Below are 25,765 nucleotides of genomic sequence, written 5' to 3' on the forward strand. Positions count from 1 at the left end.
TGAACGCTGTAAATGAACGCTGTAAATGAATGCTGGAAATGAACGCTGTAACTGAACACTGTAAATGAACGCTGCAAATGAACGCTGTAACTGAACGCTGTAAATGAACGCTGTAAATGAACGCTGGAAATGAACGCTGGAAATGAACGCTGTAACTGAACGCTGTAAATGAACGCTGTAAATGAAGGCTGTAAATGAACGCTGTAACTGAATGCTGTAAATGAACGCTGTAACCGAACGCTCTAACCGAATGCTGTAAATGAACGCTGTAACTGAACGCTGTAAATGAATGCTGTAAACGAACGCTGTAAATGAACGCTGTAACTGAATGCTGTAAATGAACGCTGTAAATGAACGCTGTAAATGAACGCTGTAACTGAACGCTGTAAATGAACGCTGTAACTGAACGCTGTAAATGAACGCCGTAAATGAATGCCGTAACTGAACGCTGTAAATGAACGCTGTAAATGAACGCTGTAAATGAAGGCTGTAAATGAAGACTGTAAATGAAGGCTGTAACTGAAAGCTGTAAATGAAGGCTGTAAATGAAGGCTGTAACTGAACGCTGTAAATGAACGCTGTAAATGAACGCTGTAAATGAACGCTGTAACTGAACGCTGTAAATGAACGCTGTAAATGAAGGCTGTAAATGAACGCTGTAACTGAACGCTGTAACTGAACGCTGTAAATGAAGGCTGTAAATGAACGCTGTAACTGAATGCTGTAAATGAACGCTGTAAATGAACGCTGTAAATGAACGCTGTAACTGAACGCTGTAAATGAACGCTGTAAATGAAGGCTGTAAATGAACGCTGTAACTGAACGCTGTAACTGAACGCTGTAAATGAAGGCTGTAACTGAACGCTGTAACCGAACGCTGTAACCGAACGCTGTAACTGAACGCTGTAACTGAACGCTGTAACTGAACGCTGTAAATGAACGCTGTAAATGAACGCTGTAACCGAACGCTGTAACTGAACGCTGTAAATGAACGCTGTAAATGAAGGCTGTAAATGAACGCTGTAACTGAACGCTGTAACTGAACGCTGTAAATGAAGGCTGTAACTGAACGCTGTAAATGAACGCTGTAACTGAACGCTGTAAATGAACGCTGTAACTGAACGCTGTAAATGAACGCTGTAAATGAAGGCTGTAAATGAACGCTGTAACTGAACGCTGTAAATGAACGCTGTAAATGAAGGCTGTAAATGAACGCTGTAACTGAACGCTGTAACTGAACGCTGTAAATGAAGGCTGTAAATGAACGCTGTAACTGAACGCTGTAACTGAACACTGTAAATGAAGGCTGTAAATGAACGCTGTACATGAACGCTGTAACTGAACGCTGTAACTGAACGCTGTAAATGAACGCTGTAACTGAACGCTGTAAATGAACGCTGTAACTGAACGCTGTAAATGAACGCTGTAACTGAACGCTGTAAATGAACGCTGTAAATGAAGGCTGTAAATGAACGCTGTAACTGAACGCTGTAACTGAACGCTGTAAATGAAGGCTGTAAATGAACGCTGTAACTGAACGCTGTAACTGAACGCTGTAACCGAACGCTGTAACCGAACGCTGTAACCGAACGCTGTAACTGAACGCTGTAACCGAACGCTGTAACCGAACGCTGTAACTGAACGCTGTAAATGAACGCTGCAACTGAACGCTGTAACTGAACGCTGTAAATAAACGCTGTAACCGAACGCTGTAAATGAAGGCTGTAAATGAAGGCTGTAACTGAACGCTGTAACTGAACGCTGTAAATGAACGCTGTAACTGAACGCTGTAACTGAACGCTGTAAATGAAGGCTGTAACTGAACGCTGTAACTGAACGCTGTAACCGAACGCTGTAACCGAACGCTGTAACTGAACGCTGTAAATGAAGGCTGTAACTGAACGCTGTAACTGAACGCTGTAAATGAACGCTGTAACTGAACGCTGTAACTGAACGCTGTAAATGAAGGCTGTAACTGAACTCTGTAAATGAACGCTGTAACTGAACGCTGTAAATGAACGCTGTAACTGAACGCTGTAAATGAACGCTGCCACTGAACGCTGTAAATGAACTCTGTAACTGAACGCTGTAAATGAACGCTGTAAATGAACGCTGTAACTGAACGCTGTAAATGAACTCTGTAACTGAACTCTGTAAATGAACGCTGTAACTGAACGCTGTAAATGAACGCTGTAAATGAACGCTGTAAATGAACGCTATAACTGAACTCTGTAAATGAACGCTGTAAATGAACGCTGTAACTGAACGCTGTAAATGAACGCTGCAACTGAATGCTGTAAATGAAGGCTGTAACTGAACGCTGTAAATGAACGCTGTAAATGAACGCTGTAAATTAACGCTGTAACTGAACGCTGTAAATGAACGCTGTAACTGAACACTGTACATGAACGCTGTAAATGAACGCTGTAACTGAACGCTGTAACTGAACGCTGTAACTGAACGCTGTAAATGAACGCTGTAAATGAACGCTGTAACTGAAAGCTGTAAATGAAAGCTGTAAATGAACGCTGTAACTGAACGCTGTAAATGAACGCTGTAACTGAAAGCTGTAAATGAACGCTGTAAATGAAGGCTGTAACTGAACGCTGTAAATGAAGGCTGTAACTGAACGCTGTAAATTAACGCTGTAACTGAAAGCTGTAAATGAACGCTGTAAATGAACGCTGTAACTGAACGCTTTAAATGAACGCTGTAACCGAACGCTGTAACCGAACGCTGTAACCGAACGCTGTAACTGAACGCTGTAAATGAACGCTGTAACTGAAAGCTGTAAATGAACGCTGTAAATGAACGCTGTAACTGAACTCTGTAAATGAACGCTGTAACCGAACGCTGTAACCGAACGCTGTAACTGAACGCTGTAAATGAACGCTGTAACTGAACGCTGTAAATGAACGCTGTAACTGAAAGCTGTAAATGAACGCTGTAACTGAACGCTGTAAATGAACGCTGTAACTGAACGCTGTAACTGAACACTGTAACTGAACGCTGTAAATGAACGCTGTAACTGAACGCTGTAAATGAACGCTGTACATGAACGCTGTAAATGAAAGCTGTAAATGAACGCTGCCACTGAACGCTGTAAATGAACGCTGTAAATGAACGCTGTAACTGAAAGCTGTAAATGAACGCTGTAACTGAACGCTGTAAATGAACGCTGTACATGAAGGCTGTAAATGAAGGCTGTAACTGAACTCTGTAAATGAACGCTGTACATGAAGGCTGTAAATGAAGGCTGTAACTGAACGCTGTAACTGAACGCTGTAACTGAACGCTGTAAATGAACGCTGTAAATGAACGCTGTAAATGAACGCTGTAAATGAAGGCTGTAAATGATGGCTGTAACTAAACGCTGTAACTGAATGCTGTAAATGAACGCTGTAACTGAACGCTGTAAATGAACGCTGTAAATGAACGCTGTACATGAACGCTGTAAATGAAGGCTGTAACTGAACGCTGTAAATGAAGGCTGTAACTGAACGTTGTAAATGAACGCTGCACATGAAGGCTGTACATGAACGCTGTAAATGAAGGCTGTAACTGAACGCTGTAAATGAAGTCTGTAACTGAACGCTGTAACTGAACGCTATAACTGAAAGCTGTAAATGAACGCTGTAAATGAAGGCTGTAACTGAACGCTGTAACTGAACGCTGTAACTGAACGCTGTAAATGAACGCTGTAAATGAACGCTGTACATGAATGCTGTAAATGAAAGCTGTAAATGAAGGCTGTAACTGAACGCTGTAAATGAAGGCTGTAACTGAAAGCTGTAAATGAAGGCTGTAACTGAACGCTGTAACTGAACGCTGTAAATGAACGCTGTAACTGAACGCTGTAAATGAACGCTGTACATGAACGCTGTACATGAACGCTGTAAATGAAAGCTGTAAATGAAGTCTGTAACTGAACGCTGTAAATGAAGGCTGTAACTGAACGCTGTACATGAACGCTGTAACTGAACGCTGTAACTGAACGCTGTAAATGAACGCTGTACATGAACGCTGTAAATGAAAGCTGTAAATGAAGGCTGTAACTGAACTCTGTAACTGAAAGCTGTAACTGAACGCTGTAAATGAAGGCTGTAACTGAACGCTGTAAATGAACGCTGTAACTGAAAGCTGTAAACGAACGCTGTAACTGAACGCTGTAAATGAACGCTGTAACTGAACGCTCTAACCGAACGCTGTAAATGAACGCTGTAACTGAACACTGTAAATGAACGCTGTAACTGAAAGCTGTAAATGAAGGCTGTAACTAAACGCTGTAACTGAACGCTGTAAATGAACGCTGTAACTGAACGCTGTAAATGAACGCTGTAAATGAAGGCTGTAACTGTACGCTGTAACTGAACGCTGTAAATGAACGCTGTAACTGAACGCTGTAAATGAACGCTGTAACTGAACGCTGTAACTGAAGCTGTAAATGAACGCTGTAAATGAAGGCTGTAACTGAACGCTGTAACTGAACGCTGTAAATGAACGCTGTAAATGAACGCTGTAACTGAAAGCTGTAAATGAACGCTGTAACTGAACGCTGTAAATGAACGCTGTAAATAAACGCTGTAAATGAAGGCTGTAACTGAACGCTGTAACTGAACGCTGTAACTGAACGCTGTACATGAAGGCTGTAAATGAACGCCGTAACTGAACGCCGTAAATGAACGCTGTAAATGAACGCTGTAACTGAACACTGTAACTGAACGCTGTAACTGAACGCTGTAAATGAAGGCTGTAACTGAACGCTGTAACTGAACGCTGTAAATGAAGGCTGTAACTGAATGCTGTAAATGAACGCTGTAAACGAACGCTGTAAATGAACGCTGTAACCGAACGCTGTATCCGAACGCTGTAAATGAACGCTGTAACCGAACGCTGTAAATGAACGCTGTAAATGAACGCTGTAACCGAGCGCTGTAAATGAACGCTGTAAATGAACGCTGTAACTGAACGCTGTAAATGAATGCTGTAAATGAACGCTGTAACTGAACGCTGTAAATGAACGCTGTAACTGAACGCTGTAACCGAACGCTGTAAATGAACGCTGTAAATGAACGCTGTAAATGAACGCGGTAACTGAATGCTGTAAACGAACGCTGTATACGAACGCTGTAACTGAACGCTGTAACCGAACGCTGTAACCGAACGCTGTAAATGAACGCTGTAAACGAAAGCTGTAAATGAACGCTGTAAATGATCGCTGTAACTGAACGCTGTAAATGAACGCTGTAAATGAACGCTGTAAATGAACGCTGTAACCGAACGCTGTAAATGAACGCTGTAACCGAACTCTGTAAATGAACGCTGTAAATGAACGCTGTAAATGAACGCTGTAACCGAACGCTGTGAATGAACGCTGTAAATGAACGCTGTAAATGAACGCTGTAAATGAACGCTGTAACTGAACGCTGTACATGAATGCTGTAAATAAAAGCTGCAAATGAACGCTGTAAATGAACGCTGTAAATGAAGGCGGTAAATGAAGGCTGTAACTGAACGCTGTAACTGAACGCTGTAAATGAACGCTGTAACTGAACGCTGTAAATGAACGCTGTAACTGAACGCTGTAAATGAACGCTGTAAATGAAGGCTGTAACTGAACGCTGTAAATGAAGGCTGTAACTGAACGCTGTAACTGAACGCTGTAACTGAACGCTGTAAATGAACGCTGTAAATGAACGCTGTAACTGAACGCTGTAAATGAAGGCTGTAACTGAACGCTGTAACTGAACGCTATAACTGAAAGCTGTAAATGAACGCTGTAAATGAAGGCTGTAACTGAACGCTGTAACTGAACGCTGTAACTGAACGCTGTAACTGAACGCTGTAAATGAACGCTGTAAATGAACGCTGTACATGAATGCTGTAAATGAAAGCTGTAAATGAAGGCTGTAACTGAACGCTGTAAATGAAGGCTGTAACTGAAAGCTGTAAATGAAGGCTGTAACTGAACTCTGTAACTGAACGCTGTAAATGAACGCTGTAACTGAACACTGTAAATGAACGCTGTACATGAACGCTGTACATGAACGCTGTAAATGAAAGCTGTAAATGAAGTCTGTAACTGAACGCTGTAAATGAAGGCTGTAACTGAACGCTGTAACTGAACGCTATAACTGAACGCTGTAAATGAACGCTGTACATGAACGCTGTAAATGAAAGCTGTAAATGAAGTCTGTAACTGAACGCTGTAAATGAAGGCTGTACATGAACGCTGTAACTGAACGCTATAACTGAACGCTGTAAATGAACGCTGTACATGAACGCTGTAAATGAAAGCTGTAAATGAAGGCTGTAACTGAACTCTGTAACTGAAAGCTGTAACTGAACGCTGTAAATGAAGGCTGTAACTGAAGGCTGTAACTGAACGCTGTAAATGAACGCTGTAACTGAACGCTGTAAATGAACGCTGTAACTGAACGCTCTAACCGAACGCTGTAAATGAACGCTGTAACTGAACACTGTAAATGAACGCTGTAACTGAAAGCTGTAAATGAAGGCTGTAACTAAACGTTGTAACTGAACGCTGTAAATGAACGCTGTAACTGAACGCTGTAAATGAACGCTGTAAAAGAAGGCTGTAACTGTACGCTGTAACTGAACGCTGTAAATGAACGCTGTAACTGAACGCTGTAAATGAACGCTGTAACTGAACGCTGTAACTGAAGCTGTAAATGAACGCTGTAAATGAAAGCTGTAACTGAACGCTGTAACTGAACGCTGTAAATGAACGCTGTAAATGAACGCTGTAACTGAAAGCTGTAAATGAACGCTGTAACTGAACGCTGTAAATGAACGCTGTAAATGAACGCTGTAAATGAAGGCTGTAACTGAATGCTGTAACTGAACGCTGTAACTGAACGCTGTACATGAAGGCTGTAAATGAACGCCGTAACTGAACGCCGTAAATGAACGCTGTAAATGAACGCTGTAACTGAACACTGTAACTGAACGCTGTAACTGAACGCTGTAAATGAAGGCTGTAACTGAACGCTGTAACTGAACGCTGTAAATGAAGGCTGTAAACGAACGCTGTAAATGAACGCTGTAACCGAACGCTGTATCCGAACGCTGTAAATGAACGCTGTAACCGAACGCTGTAAATGAACGCTGTAAATGAACGCTGTAACCGAACGCTGTAAATGAACGCTGTAAATGAACGCTGTAACTGAACGCTGTAAATGAATGCTGTAAATGAACGCTGTAACTGAACGCTGTAACCGAACGCTGTAAATGAACGCTGTAAATGAATGCTGTAAACGAAAGCTGTAAATGAACGCTGTAAATGAACGCTGTAACTGAACGCTGTAAATGAACGCTGTAAATGAACGCTGTAAATGAACGCTGTAACCGAACGCTGTAAATGAACGCTGTAAATGAACGCTGTAAATGAACGCTGTAAATGAACGCTGTAACTGAACGCTGTAAATGAACGCTGTAAATGAACGCTGTAACCGAACGCTGTGAATGAACGCTGTAAATGAACGCTGTAAATGAACGCTGTAAATGAACGCTGTAACTGAACGCTGTACATGAATGCTGTAAATAAAAGCTGCAAATGAACGCTGTAAATGAACGCTGTAAATGAAGGCTGTAAATGAAGGCTGTAACTGAACGCTGTAACTGAACGCTGTAAATGAACGCTGAAAATGAACGCTGTAACTGAACGCTGTAACTGAACGCTGTAATTGAACGCTGTAAATGAACGCTGTAAATGAAGGCTGTAAATGAACGCTGTAACTGAATGCTGTAAATGAACGCTGTAAATGAACGCTGGAAATGAACGCTGTAACTGAACGCTGTAAATGAACGCTGTAAATGAACGCTGTAAATGAATGCTGTAACTGAACGCTGTAACTGAACGCTGTAAATGAACGCTGTAAATGAACGCTGTAAATGAATGCTGTAACCGAACGCTCTAACCGAACGCTGTAAATGAACGCTGTAACCGAACACTGTAAATGAACGCTGTAAATGAACGCTGTAACCGAACGCTGTAACCGAACGCTGTAACTGAACGCTGTACATGAACGCTGTAAATGAACACTGTAAATGAACGCTGTAAATGAAGGCTGTAAATGAACACTGTAAATGAACGCTGTAACTGAACGCTGTAACTGAACGCTGTAAATGAAGGCTGTAACTGAACGCTGTAAATGAACGCTGTAACTGAACGCTGTAAATGAACGCTGTAAATGAATGCTGGAAATGAACACTGTAACTGAACGCTGTAAATGAACGCTGCAAATGAACGCTGTAACTGAACGCTGTAAATGAACGCTGTAAATGAACGCTGGAAATGAACGCTGGAAATGAACGCTGTAACTGAACGCTGTAAATGAACGCTGTAAATGAAGGCTGTAAATGAACGCTGTACCTGAATGCTGTAAATGAACGCTGTAACTGAACGCTGTAAATGAACGCTGTAAATGAAGGCTGTAAATGAACGCTGTAACTGAATGCTGTAAATGAACGCTGTAACTGAACGCTGTAAATGAACGCTGTAAGTGAATGCTGTAAACGAACGCTGTAAATGAACGCTGTAACTGAACGCTGTAAATGAATGCTGTAAACGAACGCTGTAAATGAACGCTGTAACTGAATGCTGTAAATGAACGCTGTAAATGAACGCTGTAAATGAACGCTGTAACTGAACGCTGTAAATGAACGCTGTAACGGAACGCTGTAAATGAACGCTGTAAATGAATGCCGTAACTGAACGCTGTAAATGAACGCTGTAAATGAACGCTGTAAATGAAGGCTGTAAATGAAGACTGTAAATGAAGGCTGTAACTGAAAGCTGTAAATGAAGGCTGTAAATGAAGGCTGTAACTGAACGCTGTAAATGAACGCTGTAAATGAAGGCTGTAACTGAACGCTGTAAATGAACGCTGTAAATGAAGGCTGTAAATGAACGCTGTAACTGATCGCTGTAACTGAACGCTGTAAATGAAGGCTGTAAATGAACGCTGTAACTGAACGCTGTAACTGAACGCTGTAAATGAAGGCTGTAAATGAACGCTGTAACTGAATGCTGTAAATGAACGTTGTAAATGAAGGCTGTAAATGAACGCTGTAACTGAACGCTGTAACTGAACGCTGTAAATGAAGGCTGTAACTGAACGCTGTAACCGAACGCTGTAACTGAACGCTGTAAATAAACGCTGTAACCGAACGCTGTATTTGAACGCTGTAAATGAACGCTGTAAATGAACGCTGTAACCGAACGCTGTAACTGAACGCTGTAAATGAACGCTGTAAATGAAGGCTGTAAATGAACGCTGTAACTGAACGCTGTAAATGAACGCTGTAACTGAACGCTGTAAATGAACGCTGTAACTGAACGCTGTAAATGAACGCTGTAACTGAACGCTGTAAATGAAGGCTGTAACTGAACGCTGTAAATGAACGCTGTAACTGAACGCTGTAAATGAACGCTGTAACTGAACGCTGTAACTGAACGCTGTAACTGAACGCTGTAAATGAAGGCTGTAAATGAACGCTGTAACTGAATGCTGTAAATGAACGCTGTAAATGAACGCTGTAAATGAACGCTGTAACTGAACGCTGTAAATGAACGCTGTAAATGAAGGCTGTAAATGAACGCTGTAACTGAACGCTGTAACTGAACGCTGTAAATGAAGGCTGTAACTGAACGCTGTAACCGAACGCTGTAACCGAACGCTGTAACTGAACGCTGTAACTGAACGCTGTAAATGAACGCTGCAACTGAACGCTGTAACTGAACGCTGTAAATAAACGCTGTAACCGAACGCTGTATCTGAACGCTGTAAATGAACGCTGTAAATGAACGCTGTAACTGAACGCTGTAACCGAACGCTGTAACCGAACGCTGTAACCGAACGCTGTAACCGAACGCTGTAACCGAACGCTGTAACTGAACGCTGTAAATGAACGCTGTAACTGAACGCTGTAAATGAACGCTGTAAATGAAGGCTGTAACTGAACGCTGTAACTGAACGCTGTAACTGAACGCTGTAAATGAAGGCTGTAACTGAACGCTGTAAATGAAGGCTGTAACTGAACGCTGTAACTGAACGCTGTAACTGAACGCTGTAACTGAACACTGTAAATGAAGGCTGTAACTGAACGCTGTAACTGAACGCTGTAAATGAACGCTGTAACTGAACGCTGTAAATGAACGCTGTAACTGAACGCTGTAAATGAACGCTGCCACTGAACGCTGTAAATGCACTCTGTAACTGAACGCTGTAAATGAACGCTGTAAATGAACGCTGTAACTGAACGCTGTAAATGAACTCTGTAACTGAACTCTGTAAATGAACGCTGTAACTGAACGCTGTAAATGAACGCTGTAAATGAACGCTGTAAATGAACGCTGTAACTGAACTCTGTAAATGAACGCTGTAACTGAACGCTGTAACTGAACGCTGTAAATTAACGCTGTAAATTAACGCTGTAAATGAACGCTGTAACTGAACGCTGTACATGAACGCTGTAAATGAACGCTGTAACTGAACTCTGTAAATGAACGCTGTAACTGAACGCTGTAACTGAACGCTGTAAATTAACGCTGTAAATTAACGCTGTAAATGAACGCTGTAACTGAACGCTGTACATGAACGCTGTAAATGAACGCTGTAACTGAACGCTGTAACTGAACGCTGTAACTGAAAGCTGTAAATGAAAGCTGTAAATGAACGCTGTAACTGAACGCTGTAAATGAACGCTGTAAATGAAAGCTGTAAATGAACGCTGTAAATGAACGCTGTAAATGAACGCTGTAACTGAAAGCTGTAAATGAAAGCTGTAAATGAACGCTGTAAATGAACGCTGTAAATGAACGCTGTAACTGAAAGCTGTAAATGAACGCTGAAAATGAACGCTGTAACTGAACGCTGTAAATGAACGCTGTAACCGAACGCTGTAACCGAACGCTGTAACCGAACGCTGTAACTGAACGCTGTAAATGAACGCTGTAACTGAACGCTGTAACTGAACGCTGTAAATGAACGCTGTAAATGAAGGCTGTGACTGAACGCTGTAAATGAACGCTGTAAATGAACGCTGTAAATGAACGCTGTAACTGAACGCTGTAAATGAACGCTGTAAATGAAGGCTGTAACTGAACGCTGTAACTGAACGCTGTAACTGAAAGCTGTAAATGAACGCTGTAACTGAACGCTGTAAATGAACGCTGTAACTGAACGCTGTAACTGAACACTGTAACTGAACGCTGTAACTGAACGCTGTAAATGAACGCTGTACATGAACGCTGTAAATGAAAGCTGTAAATAAACGCTGCCACTGAACGCTGTAAATGAACGCTGTAAATGAACGCTGTAACTGAAAGCTGTAAATGAACGCTGTAACTGAACGCTGTAAATGAACGCTGTACATGAAGGCTGTAAATGAAGGCTGTAACTGAACGCTGTAAATGAACGCTGTAACTGAACGCTGTAACTGAACGCTGTAAATGAACGCTGTAACTGAACGCTGTAAATGAACGCTGTACATGAAGGCTGTAAATGAAGGCTTTAACTGAACGCTGTACATGAAGGCTGTAAATGAACGCTGTAACTGAACGCTGTAACTGAACGCTGTAACTGAACGCTGTAAATGAACGCTGTAAATGAACGCTGTAACTGAACGCTGTAAATGAACGCTGTACATGAAGGCTGTAAATGAAGGCTGTAACTGAACGCTGTAAATGAAGGCTGTAACTGAACGCTGTAAATGAACGCTGTAACTGAACGCTGTAACTGAACGCTGTAACTGTACGCTGTAACTGAAAGCTGTAAATGAACGCTGTAAATGAACGCTGTAAATGAACGCTGTAACTGAACGCTGTAACTGAACGCTGTAACTGAAAGCTGTAAATGAACGCTGTAAATGAACGCTGTAAATGAACGCTGTAACTGAAAGCAGTAAATGAACGCTGTAAATGAACGCTGTAACTGAACGCTGTAAATGAACGCTGTAGCCGAACGCTGTAACTGAACGCTGTAACTGAACGCTGTAACTGAACGCTGTAACTGAACGCTGTAAACGAACGCTGTAAATGAACGCTGTAACTGAACGCTGTAAATGAACGCTGTAAACGAACGCTGTAAATGAACGCTGTAACTGAACGCTGTAAATGAAGGCTGTAACTGAACGCTGTAACTGAACGCTGTAACTTAATGCTGTAAATGAACGCTGTAAATGAAGGCTGTAACTGAACGCTGTAACTGAACGCTGTAACTGAACGCTGTAAATGAACGCTGTAAATGAACGCTGTAACTGAACGCTGTAAATGAGTGCTGTAGCTGAACGCTGTAACTGAACGCTGTAAATGAACGCTGTAACCGAACGCTGTAACCGAACGCTGTAAATGAACGCTGTATCCGAACGCTGTAAATGAACGCTGTAACCGAACGCTGTAAATGAACGCTGTAAATGAACGCTGTAAATGAACGCTGTAACTGAACGCTGTAACTGAACGCTGTAAATGAACGCTGTAACTGAACGCTGTAAATGAACGCTGTAACCGAACGCTGTAACCGAACGCTGTAAATGAACACTGTATCCGAACGCTGTAAATGAACGCTGTAAATGAACGCTGTAACCGAACGCTGTAAATGAACGCTGTAAATGAACGCTGTAACTGAACGCTGTAAATGAACGCTGTAAATGAACGCTGTAACTGAACGCTGTAAATGAACGCTGTAAACGAACGCTGTAAATGAACGCTGTAACTGAACGCTGTAAATGAACGCTGTAAATGAACGCTGTAACTGAACGCTGTAAATGAACGCTGTAACCGAACGCTGTAACCGAACGCTGTAAATGAACACTGTATCCGAACGCTGTAAATGAACGCTGTAAATGAACGCTGTAACCGAACGCTGTAAATGAACGCTGTAAATGAACGCTGTAACTGAACGCTGTAAATGAACGCTGTAAATGAACGCTGTAACTGAACGCTGTAAATGAACGCTGTAACCGAACGCTGTAACTGAACGCTGTAAATGAACGCTGTAAACGAACGCTGTAAATGAACTCTGTAACTGAACGCTGTAAATGAACGCTGTAAATGAACGCTGTAAATGAACGCTGTAACTGAACGCTGTAAATGAACGCTGTAACTGAACGCTGTAAATGAACGCTGTAAATGAACGCTGTAACTGAACGCTGTAAATGAACGCTGTAACTGAACGCTGTAAATGAACGCTGTAACTGAACGCTGTAAATGAACGCTGTAAATGAACGCTGTAAATGAACGCTGTAACTGAACGCTGTAACCGAACGCTGTAAATGAACGCTGTAAATAAACGCTGTAACTGAACGCTGTACATGAACGCTGTAAATAAACGCTGTAAATGAACGCTGTAAATGAACGCTGTAAATGAAGGCTGTAACTGAACGCTGTAACTGAACGCTGTAACTGAACGCTGTAAATGAACGCTGCAACTGAACGCTGTAACTGAACGCTGTAACTGAACGCTGTAACTGAACGCTGTAACTGAACGCTGTAAATGAACGCTGTAAATGAAGGCTGTAAATGAACGCTGTAACTGAATGCTGTAAATGAACGCCGTAAATCAACGCTGGAAATGAACTCTGTAACTGAACACTGTAAATGAAAGCTGTAAATGAACGCTGTAACTGAACGCTGTAAATGAATGCTGTAACTGAACGCTGTAACTGAACGCTGTAAATGAACGCTGTAACTGAACGCTGTAAATGAATGCTGTAACTGAACGCTGTAAATGAACGCTGTAAATGAACGCTGTAACTGAACGCTGTAAATGAACGCTGTAAATGAAGGCTGTAACCGAACGCTGTAAATGAACGCTGTAACTGAACGCTGTAAATGAACGCTGTAAACGAACTCTGTAACTGAATGCTGTAAATGAACGCTGTAAATGAACGCTGGAAATGAACGCTGTAACTGAACGCTGTAAATGAACGCTCTAAATGAACGCTGTAACTGAACGCTGTAAATGAACGCTGTAACTGAACGCTGTAACTGAACGCTGTAAATGAACGCTGTAAACGAACGCTGTAAACGAACGCTGTAACTGAATGCTGTAAATGAACGCTGTAAATGAACGCTGGAAATGAACGCTGTAACTGAACGCTGTAAATGAACGCTGTAAATGAAGGCTGTAACTGAACGCTGTAACTGAACGCTGTAAATGAAGGCTGTAACTGAACGCTGTAAATGAACGCTGTAACTGAACGCTGTAACTGAACGCTGTAAATGAAGGCTGTAACTGAACGCTGGAAATGAACGCTGTAACTGAACGCTGTAAATGAACGCTGGAAATGAACGCTGTAACTGAACGCTGTAAATGAACGCTGTAACTGAACGCTGTAAATGAACGCTGTAACTGAACGCTGTAACTGAACGCTGTAAATGAACGCTGTAAACGAACGCTGTAAACGAACGCTGTAACTGAACGCTGTAAATGAAGGCTGTAAATGAAGGCTGTAACTGAACGCTGTAAATGAATGCTGTAACTGAACGCTGTAACCGAACGCTGTAAATGAACGCTGTAAATGAACGCTGGATATGAACGCTGTAACTGAACGCTGGAAATGAACGCTGTAACTGAACGCTGTAAATGAAGGCTGTAAATGAAGGCTGTAACTGAACGCTGTAACCGAACGCTGTAAATGAACGCTGTAAATGAACGCTGTAAATGAACGCTGTAACTGAACGCTATAACTGAACGCTGTAAATGAACGCTGTAACTGAACACTGTAAATGAACGCTGTAACTGAACGCTGTAAATGAACGCTGTAAATGAAGGCTGTAAATGATGGCTGTAACTGAACGCTGTAACTGAATGCTGTAAATGAACGCTGTAAATGAACGCTGTAACTGAACGCTGTAAATGAACGCTGTAACTGAAAGCTGTAAATGAACGCTGTAAATGAACGCTGTAACTGAACGCTGTAAATGAACGCTGTAACTGAAAGCTGTAAATGAACGCTGTAACTGAAAGCTGTAAATGAACGCTGTAAATGAAGGCTGTAAATGAAGGCTGTAACTGAACGCTGTAACTGAACGCTGTAACTGAACGCTGTAACTGAACGCTGTACATGAAGGCTGTAAATGAACGCTGTAAACGAACGCTGTAAATGAACGCTGTAACTGAACGCTGTAAATGAACGCTGTAAATGAACGCTGTAAATGAAGGCTGTAACTGAACGCTGTAAATGAACGCTGTTACTGAACGCTGTAACTGAACGCTGTAACTGAACGCTGTAAACGAACGCTGTAAATGAACGCTGTAACTGAACACTGTAAATGAAAGCTGTAAACGAACGCTGTAAATGAACGCTGTAACTGAACGCTGTAAATGAAGGCTGTAACTGAACGCTGTAACTGAACGCTGTAACTTAATGCTGTAAATGAACGCTGTAAATGAAGGATGTAACTGAACGCTGTAACTGAACGCTGTAACTGAACGCTGTAAACGAACGCTGTAAATGAAGGCTGTAACTGAACGCTGTAAATGAACGCTGTAAATGAAGGCTGTAACTGAACGCTGTAAATGAACGCTGTAAATGAACGCTGTAACTGAGCGCTGTAAATGAACGCTGTAACCGAACGCTGTAACCGAACGCTGTAAATGAACGCTGTATCCGAACGCTGTAAATGAACGCTGTAACCGAACGCTGTAAATGAACGCTGTAAATGAACGCTGTAACTGAACGCTGTAACTGAACGCTGTAAATGAAGGCTGTAACTGAACGCTGTAAATGAACGCTGTAAACGAACGCTGTAAATGAACGCTGTAACTGAACGCTGTAAATGAACGCTGTAAATGAACGCTGTAAATGAACGCTGTAACTGAACGCTGTAAATGAACGCTGTAACCGAACGCTGTAACCGAACGCTGTAAATGAACACTGTATCCGAACGCTGTAAATGAACGCTGTAAATGAACGCTGTAACCGAACGCTGTAAATGAACGCTGTAAATGAACGCTGTAACTGAACGCTGTAAATGAACGCTGTAACTGAACGCTGTAAATGAACGCTGTAACCGAACGCTGTAACTGAACGCTGTAAATGAACGCTGTAAACGAACGCTGTAAATGAACTCTGTAACTGAACGCTGTAAATGAACGTTGTAAATGAACGCTGTAAATGAACGCTGTAACTGAACGCTGTAAATGAACGCTGTAAATGAACGCTGTAAATGAACGCTGTAACTGAACGCTGTAAATGAACGCTGTAACTGAACGCTGTAAATGAACGCTGTAAATGAACGCTGTAAATGAACGCTGTAACTGAACGCTGTAAATGAACGCTGTAACTGAACGCTGTAAATGAACGCTGTAACTGAACGCTGTAAATGAACGCTGTAAATGAACGCTGTAAATGAACGCTGTAACTGAACGCTGTAACCGAACGCTGTAAATGAACGCTGTAAATAAACGCTGTAACTGAACGCTGTACATGAACGCTGTAAATAAACGCTGTAAATGAACGCTGTAAATGAACGCTGTAAATGAAGGCTGTAAATGAAGGCTGTAACTGAACGCTGTAACTGAACGCTGTAACTGAACGCTGTAAATGAAGGCTGTAACTGAACGCTGTAAATGAACGCTGTAACTGAACGTTGTAACTGAACGGTGTAAATGAAGGCTGTAAATGAACGCTGTAACTGAATGCTGTAAATGAACGCCGTAAATGAACGCTGGAAATGAACTCTGTAACTGAACGCTGTAAATGAAAGCTGTAAATGAACGCTGTAACTGAACGCTGTAAATGAATGCTGTAACTGAACGCTGTAACTGAACGCTGTAAATGAACGCTGTAACTGAACGCTGTAAATGAACGCTGTAAATGAATGCTGTAACTGAACGCTGTAAATGAACGCTGTAAATGAAGGCTGTAACCGAACGCTGTAAATGAACGCTGTAACTGAACGCTGTAAATGAACGCTGTAAACGAACTCTGTAACTGAATGCTGTAAATGAACGCTGTAAATGAACGCTGGAAATGAACGCTGTAACTGAACGCTGTAAATGAACGCTGTAACTGAAAGCTGTAACTGAACGCTGTAAATGAACGCTGTAACTGAACGCTGTAACTGAACGCTGTAAATGAACGCTGTAACTGAACGCTGTAAATGAACGCTGTAAACGAACGCTGTAAACGAACGCTGTAACTGAATGCTGTAAATGAACGCTGTAAATGAACGCTGGAAATGAACGCTGTAACTGAACGCTGTAAATGAACGCTGTAAATGAAGGCTGTAACTGAACGCTGTAACTGAACGCTGTAAATGAAGGCTGTAACTGAACGCTGTAACCGAACGCTGTAAATGAACGCTGTAAATGAACGCTGTAACTGAACGCTGTAAATGAACGCTGTAAATGAACGCTGTAACTGCACGCTGTAACCGAACGCTGTAAATGAAGGCTGTAACCGAACGCTCTAACCGAACGCTGTAAATGAACGCTGTAACTGAACGCTGTAAATGAACGCTGTAAACGAACGCTGTAAACGAACGCTGTAACTGAATGCTGTAAATGAACGCTGTAAATGAACGCTGGAAATGAACGCTGTAACTGAACGCTGTAAATGAACGCTGTAAATGAAGGCTGTAACTGAACGCTGTAACTGAACACTGTAAATGAAGGCTGTAACTGAACGCTGTAAATGAATGCTGTAACTGAACGCTGTAACCGAACGCTGTAAATGAACGCTGTAACCGAACGCTCTAACCGAACGCTGTAAATGAACACTGTAACTGAACGCTGTAAATGAACGCTGTAAATGAACGCTGTAACTGAACGCTGTAACTGAACGCTGTAACTGAACGCTGTAACTGAACACTGTAAATGAACGCTGTAACTGAACGCTGTAAATGAACACTGTAACTGAACGCTCTAACCGAACGCTGTAAATGAACGCTGTAACTGAACGCTGTAAATGAACACTGTAACTGAACGCTGTAACTGAACGCTGTAAATGAATGCTGTAACTGAACGCTGTAACCGAACGCTGTAAATGAACGCTGTAACCGAACGCTCTAACCGAACGCTGTAAATGAACGCTGTAACTGAACGCTGTAAATGAACGCTGTAACTGAACGCTGTAACTGAACGCTGTAAATGAAGGCTGTAACTGAACGCTGTAAATGAACTCTGTAACTGAACGCTGTAAATGAACGCTGTAACTGAACGGTGTAAATTAACGCTGTAAATGAACGCTGTAACTGAACGCTGTAACTGGCCGTGTGAACAGAGCTGAAACGATCTGCGCCGAGACTGATGGCTGCGGCTCATCGCTTGCCCCTTCCCCTGAACCCATCTCGAGGACTTGCAAGGGGGATATTAAACTCTGCAAACAACGGAGCATGACCCCATAAATATTAGTCAATCTCTCCGTGGGCATCCACAGAAGCAGAGGCGGGGGTCCCCACTTCAGTGATTGCTGAGGGTCCCAGATGTCAGACCCCACTGATGTAACATTGGTCACCAGTCCTGTAGATGCTTTCAGTCAGTAGATTGTGCTGGACACCAGATGTGAGACTAGACGTTAGCTGTAATAAGGTAGACGTCATATCCTGGCAGACTCAGCTCTGCTACATCTGTATCTGCACACACAGCGGCCGCAGCACAGGGATAAAGCCGCGGCGGTGCGATGTACCTCATTATTATAAGAACTGTATCGTCTGCTCCAAATGGGTCAGAAATATAAAACTCACCGGGAAGGTGTCACAGCGGCTGGCGATCTCCACTAACACCATGGCGTAACTGAGAAAAGAGCAACAGATGACGGGATGAAGCAATCATACGGGTGTCCCTATAATACACCTACATTCACACTGCCGACCAGCACCCGTCAGTAAGATGCAGAGCGCCGCTAATTGTTATGTGCAGGAAGGACAATTGCACCATCTGTATTCACGGCATTTACCCATCACCATAAATAATATGTCCCCTGCGCTGGGCGAGTTCTTACTAAACGTGTCGCATTATTACTGGCCTTGTGACGTTCATTTAAAAAAAGTATAAAATGTGATTTTTTTATTTATTTATTGGTAACTTTTGGAGAAAAATCTCTCAACTATTCCTTTTTTACACCCATAAAGTACTATCATATAGACAAGTATCTGTTACCAGCACAATGTGCCTGTAAAGAAGAACATTACTATTTAGCTGTTTAGGTAGAGGAAGTTCTCGTACACCACAATGGGGCCGGCGCTCTCACTTGGCACAGATTCTGGCCGAGCCCCTGGACGGGGGAATCGGCTGCATGTGTGTAATGTCTGCCCCTGATATGACGGACACCGTGGCGGGACCTCGATCGAGCCCATCAGGGGCCATAGACCATATATGAAGCAGTGCGTGTATTTCACCTGTACACGTCGGCGGCAGGGGTCGGCAGGACACAATTGCTGTGGCTCTGGATCACCTCGGGGGCACGGTAGATATGTGGGGGCTTCTTCGCTATCAGTTCTTTATACTCGTCCCGTCTATAAACCATCAGACCATAATCTGCATAAAACAATCCATATGTTCATACATTTCCCTGCAGGACGCACATCGTCCCTGGTCTCAGGATGTCACTCATTCCTGCCTGCTGAGTATTTATACTCGCTTTTGGCTTCTAATTCCTGACGTATGGCGGTATTCGTCGGTCAGTGACTTCCGCACCGGGAGCTGCACGTTTTGTCTTTACCTTTCTACGTTGGGATACTGCAGTTTTCTATGGAGGGTAAAGGTGTAATGATGATGCTTAGCGCCATTTGACCAAGTTTCGAAAACATGGCTACTTTATTCCAAAAACAGCGCCACCCCTGTTCACAGGTTGTAAGTGGTATTACAGCTCAGTGTCTTTACTATACACTGTGTGCCGAATTATTAGGCAAGTTGTATTTTAGAGGATTATTTTTATTATTGATCAACAACTATGTTCTCAATCAACCCAAAAGACTCATAAATATCCAAGCTTAATATTTTTGGAAGTTGGAGTGGTTTTTTTTTAGATTTGGTATCTTAGGAGGATATCTGTTTGTGCAGGTAACTATTACTGTGCAGAATTATTAGGCAACTTAATAAAAACCAAATATAATCCCATCTCACTTGTTTATTTTCACCAGGTAAACCAATATCAGTGCACAAAATTTAGAAATAAACATTTCTGACATGCAAAAACAAAAACCAAAAAAATGAGTGATGAATATAGCCACCTTTCTTTATGATGACCCTCAGCAGCCTCCATCCATAGATTCAGCCACCACAGCCTCTCAGACACTGCTCCCAGAGGTGTACTGTTTTCCCTCCCTGTAGATCTCACCACAGCCTCCCAGACACTGCTCCGAGAGGTGTACTGTTTTCCCTCCCTGTAGATCTCACATTTTATGATGGACCACAGGTTCTCTATGGGGTTCAGATCAGGTGAACAAGGGGGCCATGTCATTATTTTTCTTCTTTTAGACCTTTACTGGCCAGCCACGCTGTGGAGTAGTTGGATGCATGTGATGGAGCATTGTCCTGCATGAAAATCATGTTTTTCTTGAACGATACCGACTTCTTCCTGTACCACTGCTTGAAGAAGTTGTCTTCCAGAAACTGGCAGTAAGTCTGGGAGTTGAGCTTTACTCCATCCTCAACCCGAAAAGGTCCCACAAGTTCATCTTTGATGATACCAGCCCATACCAGTACCCCACCTCCACCTTGCTGGCGTCTGAGTCGGAGTGGAGCTCTCTGCCCTTTACTGATCCAGCCTCTGGCCCATCCATCTGGCCCATCAAGAGTCACTCTCATTTCATCAGTCCATAAAACCCTTGGAAAATCATTCTTAAGATATTTCTTGGCCCATTCTTGACGTTTTATCTTATGTTTCTTGTTCATAGGTGGTGGTTTTTCAGCCTTCCTTACCTTGGCCATGTCCCTGAGTATTGCACACCTTGTGCTTTTTGATACTCCAGTAACGTTGCAGCTCTGAAATATGGTAAAACTGGTGGTGAATGGCATCTTGGCAGCTTCACGCTTGATTTTCCTCAATTCATGGGCAGTTATTTTGCGCCTTTTTTGGCCAACACGCTTCTTGCGACCCTGTTGGCTATTTGCCATGAAACACTTGATTGTTCGGTGATCACGCTTCAAAAGTTTGGTAATTTCAAGACTGCTGCCTCCCTCTGCAAGACATCTCACAATTTTGGACTTTTCAGATCCCGTCAAATCTCTCTTCTGACCCATTTTGCCAAAGGAAAAGAAGTTGCCTAATAATTATGCACACCTTATATAGGGTGTTGATGTCATTAGACAACACCCCTCCTCATTACAGAGATGCACATCACCAGATTTACTTAATTGGTAGTTGGCTCTGAAGACTATGCAGCTTGGAGTAGGACGACATGTAGAAAAAGTATCAAAGTGATCAAAATACGCATCTGCCTAATAATTCTGCACACAGTGTAGAGCTGCAATAACAGACACAACCTGTGGACAGGAGTGGCACTGTTTGTGAAACAAAGCAGCTATCTTTCTCTGTGCAGCCGCTTTAAATCTTTTTAATCCTTACTTCTAATGATCATCACGTTCATGAAGCCCTTGAAGTTCAGCCACAATATCCTCCATTTCCTCCATATTTGTTACCTGAGATCTTGCAGACCCATCGATCGTCTATGACGCAGTTACGTGACGTCAGTCGCCCGTGGTACATCTTGTGGTGGTGCAGATAAGCCATTCCACGCGCCACGTCCGTGGCAAAGGAAAGTCTGCAGATGGAAGGAAAGCGGAGTTACAGAGTGTGACGCCGACTGCGCTGACCATCACGTTCTGGTGATTCCTTTTTCTCGTCTATTTTCAGAGCCGCTCGTCCATTATCCTTCATGTAGATGAGAGGACGTCACCCACCTGAACCCCCAGTTGAGAGGAACGTCGTCGTTCAGCAGGATCTCGGCCAGACTTTCCTTTGGACAGTATTCCGTGATGATGAAGATGTTTCCTTCCACCGATCCCCCTATGAACTTGCACATATTCTGGTGATCCAGCTTCCTACGGATTCAATCACATGATCTGAACATCAATCCAATATTCCCCATCCCCGGCCATCACTGATTATACCGCTCCGCTGTGTGCAGAGAGTAGGCTGACATTCCCTATCACAGGTCAGCTTTACTGTGCAGACTGTGACAATATCAGCAGAGTCATCTCAGTATTATTATTACAGGGCATCTGGTTCGGGATGGTTGGAGGCTGATCATGATTTAATATCACATATGTTGGAATTAAAGGTTAATTTGTCAAAAGAAAATCTTCATCACATATAATAGAAAGCCGCTCGGATCTTCGCGGAGCACGTACCGGACAAGCTGCACCTCCTTCCTTACGGTTTTAGTGATGGTGAAACTTTTCTTATAGATCCTCTTCACAGAAACAATTCGTCCATCGCTAGAAGGCAACAGAAGAGAATTCATGTGTCACCGGAGCGGCGGCGGGTCTCGTCTGTTTAGTGGCTCTCCTCCCATGAAGACAATATGGCTGCCCGTGGTCAGAGGGGGACAAAGCGATTATATTTTTTTGCCCAATTTATGCAAAAATTGGTGTAAACTGCCCAAGAGAAGTGAACAGTGACTAGCGCCAGTTTACAGGTCACACAAAGCTGCAGATGTGGCGCTCGGCTGTTGTTCACAGAAACTTTACGACTTTATTCACAATTTTGCGGCTCAAAGTGCAGAAAAGTGGATGGAGCTGAGCGGACCGCCCTTGGCCCGATACTTTTATAACTTACACCCCGGCTGGGGCAGATCTGGCTTTTTGTGGCTTAGACTCACTTTTGCCTCATGATTTCTCACACTTTACTCCAGCGACTTCGGCTTACGGCCGCTGCATCAAGTGGTGGGTGATGGGGATTGTCCAAGCTTAGGAGAGGATCAATATCGGACGGACGTCATCCCCACTGACCAGCTACAGCTCTAGGCACAGGTGACCGCTGATCAGTGGGGGTAACCGCTGATCAGTGGAGGTGACAGCTGATCAGTGGAGGTGACAGCTGATCAGTGGAGGTGACGGCTGATCAGTAGGGGTGACGGCTGATCAGTGGGGGGTGACAGCTGATCAGTGGGGGTGACGGCTGATCAGTGGGGGTGACGGCTGATCAGTGGGGGTGACGGCTGATCCGTGGAGGTTACGGCTGATCAGTAGGGGTGACGGCTGATCAGTGGGGGTGACGGCTGATCAGTGGGGGTGACGGCTGATCAGTGGAGGTGACGGCTGATCAGTGGGGGTGACGGCTGATCAGTGGGGGTGACTGCTGATCCGTGGAGGTTACGGCTGATCAGTAGGGGTGACGGCTGATCAGTGGGGGTGGCGGCTGATCAGTGGAGGTGACGGCTGATCAGTGGGTGCGACGGCTGATCCGTGGAGGTGATGGCTGATCAGTGGGGGTGACGGCTGATCCGTGGAGGTGACGACTGATCATTGGAGGTGACGGCTGATCAGTGGGGGTGACGACTGATCAGTGGGGGTGACGGCTGATCAGTGGGTGTGACGGCTGATCAGTGGAGGTGACGGCTGATCAGTGGGGGTGACGGCTGATCAGTGGGGGTGACGGCTGATCAGTGGGGGTGACGGCTGATCCGTGGAGGTTACGGCTGATCAGTAGGGGTGACGGCTGATCAGTGGGGGTGACGGCTGATCAGTGGGGGTGACGGCTGATCAGTGGAGGTGACGGCTGATCAGTGGGTGCGACGGCTGATCTGTGGAGGTGACGACTGATCAGTGGGGGTGACGGCTGATCCGTGGAGGTGACGACTGATCCGTGGAGGTGACGACTGATCATTGGAGGTGACGGCTGATCAGTGGGGGTGACGGCTGATCAGTGGGTGTGACGGCTGATCAGTGGAGGTGACGGCTGATCAGTGGGGGTGACGGCTGATCAGTGGAGGTGACGGCTGATCAGTGGGGGTGACGGCTGATCAGTGGAGGTGACGACTGATCCGTGGAGGTGACGACTGATCATTGGAGGAGACGGCTGATCAGTGGGGGTGACGGCTGATCAGTGGAGGTGAAGGCTGATCAGTGGGTGTGACGGCTGATCTGTGGGTGTGACGGCTGATCAGTGGGGGTGACGGTTGATCCGTGGAGGTGACGGCTGATCAGTAGGGGTGACGGCTGATCAGTAGGGGTGACGGCTGATCAGTAGGGATGACGGCTGATCAATGGGGGGTGACGGCTGATCAGTGGGGGTGACGGCTGATCAGTGGAGGTGACGGCTGATCAGTGGGTGTGACGGCTGATCCGTGGAGGTGACGACTGATCAGTGGGGGTGACGGCTGATCAGTGGGGGTGACGGCTGATCAGTGGGGGTGACGGCTGATCCGTGGAGGTTACGGCTGATCAGTAGGGGTGACGGCTGATCAGTGGGGGTGACGGCTGATCAGTGGGGGTGACGGCTGATCAGTGGAGGTGACGGCTGATCAGTGGGGGTGACGGCTGATCAGTGGGGGTGACGGCTGATCCGTGGAGGTTACGGCTGATCAGTAGGGGTGACGGCTGATCAGTGGGGGTGACGGCTGATCAGTGGGGGTGACGGCTGATCAGTGGAGGTGACGGCTGATCAGTGGGTGCGACGGCTGATCCGTGGAGGTGACGGCTGATCAGTGGGGGTGACGGCTGATCCGTGGAGGTGACGACTGATCCGTGGAGGTGACGACTGATCATTGGAGGTGACGGCTGATCAGTGGGGGTGACGGCTGATCAGTGGGGGTGACGGCTGATCAGTGGAGGTGACGGCTGATCAGTGGGTGCGACGGCTGATCCGTGGAGGTGACGGCTGATCAGTGGAGGTGACGGCTGATCAGTGGGTGCGACGGCTGATCCGTGGAGGTGACGACTGATCAGTGGGGGTGACGGCTGATCCGTGGAGGTGACGACTGATCCGTGGAGGTGACGACTGATCATTGGAGGTGACGTCTGATCAGTGGGGGTGACGACTGATCAGTGGGGGTGACGGCTGATCAGTGGGTGTGACGGCTGATCCGTGGAGGTGATGGCTGATCAGTGGGGGTGACGGCTGATCCGTGGAGGTGACGACTGATCCGTGGAGGTGACGACTGATCATTGGAGGTGACGGCTGATCAGTGGGGGTGACGACTGATCAGTGGGGGTGACGGCTGATCAGTGGGTGTGACGGCTGATCAGTGGAGGTGACAGCTGATCAGTGGGGGTGACGGCTGATCAGTGGGGGTGACGGCTGATCAGTGGGGGTGACGGCTGATCCGTGGAGGTTACGGCTGATCAGTAGGGGTGACGGCTGATCAGTGGGGGTGACGGCTGATCAGTGGGGGTGACGGCTGATCAGTGGAGGTGACGGCTGATCAGTGGGTGCGACGGCTGATCCGTGGAGGTGACGACTGATCAGTGGGGGTGACGGCTGATCCGTGGAGGTGACGACTGATCCGTGGAGGTGACGACTGATCATTGGAGGTGACGGCTGATCAGTGGGGGTGACGACTGATCAGTGGGGGTGATGGCTGATCAGTGGGTGTGACGGCTGATCAGTGGAGGTGACGGCTGATCAGTGGGGGTGACGGCTGATCAGTGGAGGTGACGGCTGATCAGTGGGGGTGACGGCTGATCAGTGGAGGTGACGACTGATCCGTGGAGGTGACGACTGATCATTGGAGGAGACGGCTGATCAGTGGGGGTGACGGCTGATCAGTGGAGGTGAAGGCTGATCAGTGGGTGTGACGGCTGATCTGTGGGTGTGACGGCTGATCAGTGGGGGTGACGGTTGATCCGTG

The 25,765-nt window shown here is 44.9% G+C and overlaps 1 protein-coding gene across 1 annotated transcript in view; it reads right to left on the minus strand.

Annotated features, from left to right (window-relative positions):
• Positions 1-25,765, minus strand: part of LOC141157720 (atrial natriuretic peptide receptor 1-like) — a 127,099-nt gene that overhangs the window by 76,798 nt on the left and 24,536 nt on the right. Inside the window, exons 11-15 of the mRNA XM_073645266.1 lie at positions 22,326-22,412; positions 21,876-22,016; positions 21,615-21,736; positions 19,370-19,508; positions 18,716-18,764 (exon numbers count right to left, since the gene is read on the minus strand). Of these exons, the coding sequence (XP_073501367.1) occupies positions 18,716-18,764; positions 19,370-19,508; positions 21,615-21,736; positions 21,876-22,016; positions 22,326-22,412 (538 nt within the window). The remainder of the gene's footprint in view (positions 1-18,715; positions 18,765-19,369; positions 19,509-21,614; positions 21,737-21,875; positions 22,017-22,325; positions 22,413-25,765) is intronic.

Source organism: Phyllobates terribilis, unplaced genomic scaffold, assembly GCF_046119375.1.
Source record: "Phyllobates terribilis strain yellow unplaced genomic scaffold, ASM4611937v1 Scaffold_8__6_contigs__length_399053987, whole genome shotgun sequence".
Taxonomy (NCBI): domain Eukaryota; kingdom Metazoa; phylum Chordata; class Amphibia; order Anura; family Dendrobatidae; genus Phyllobates; species Phyllobates terribilis.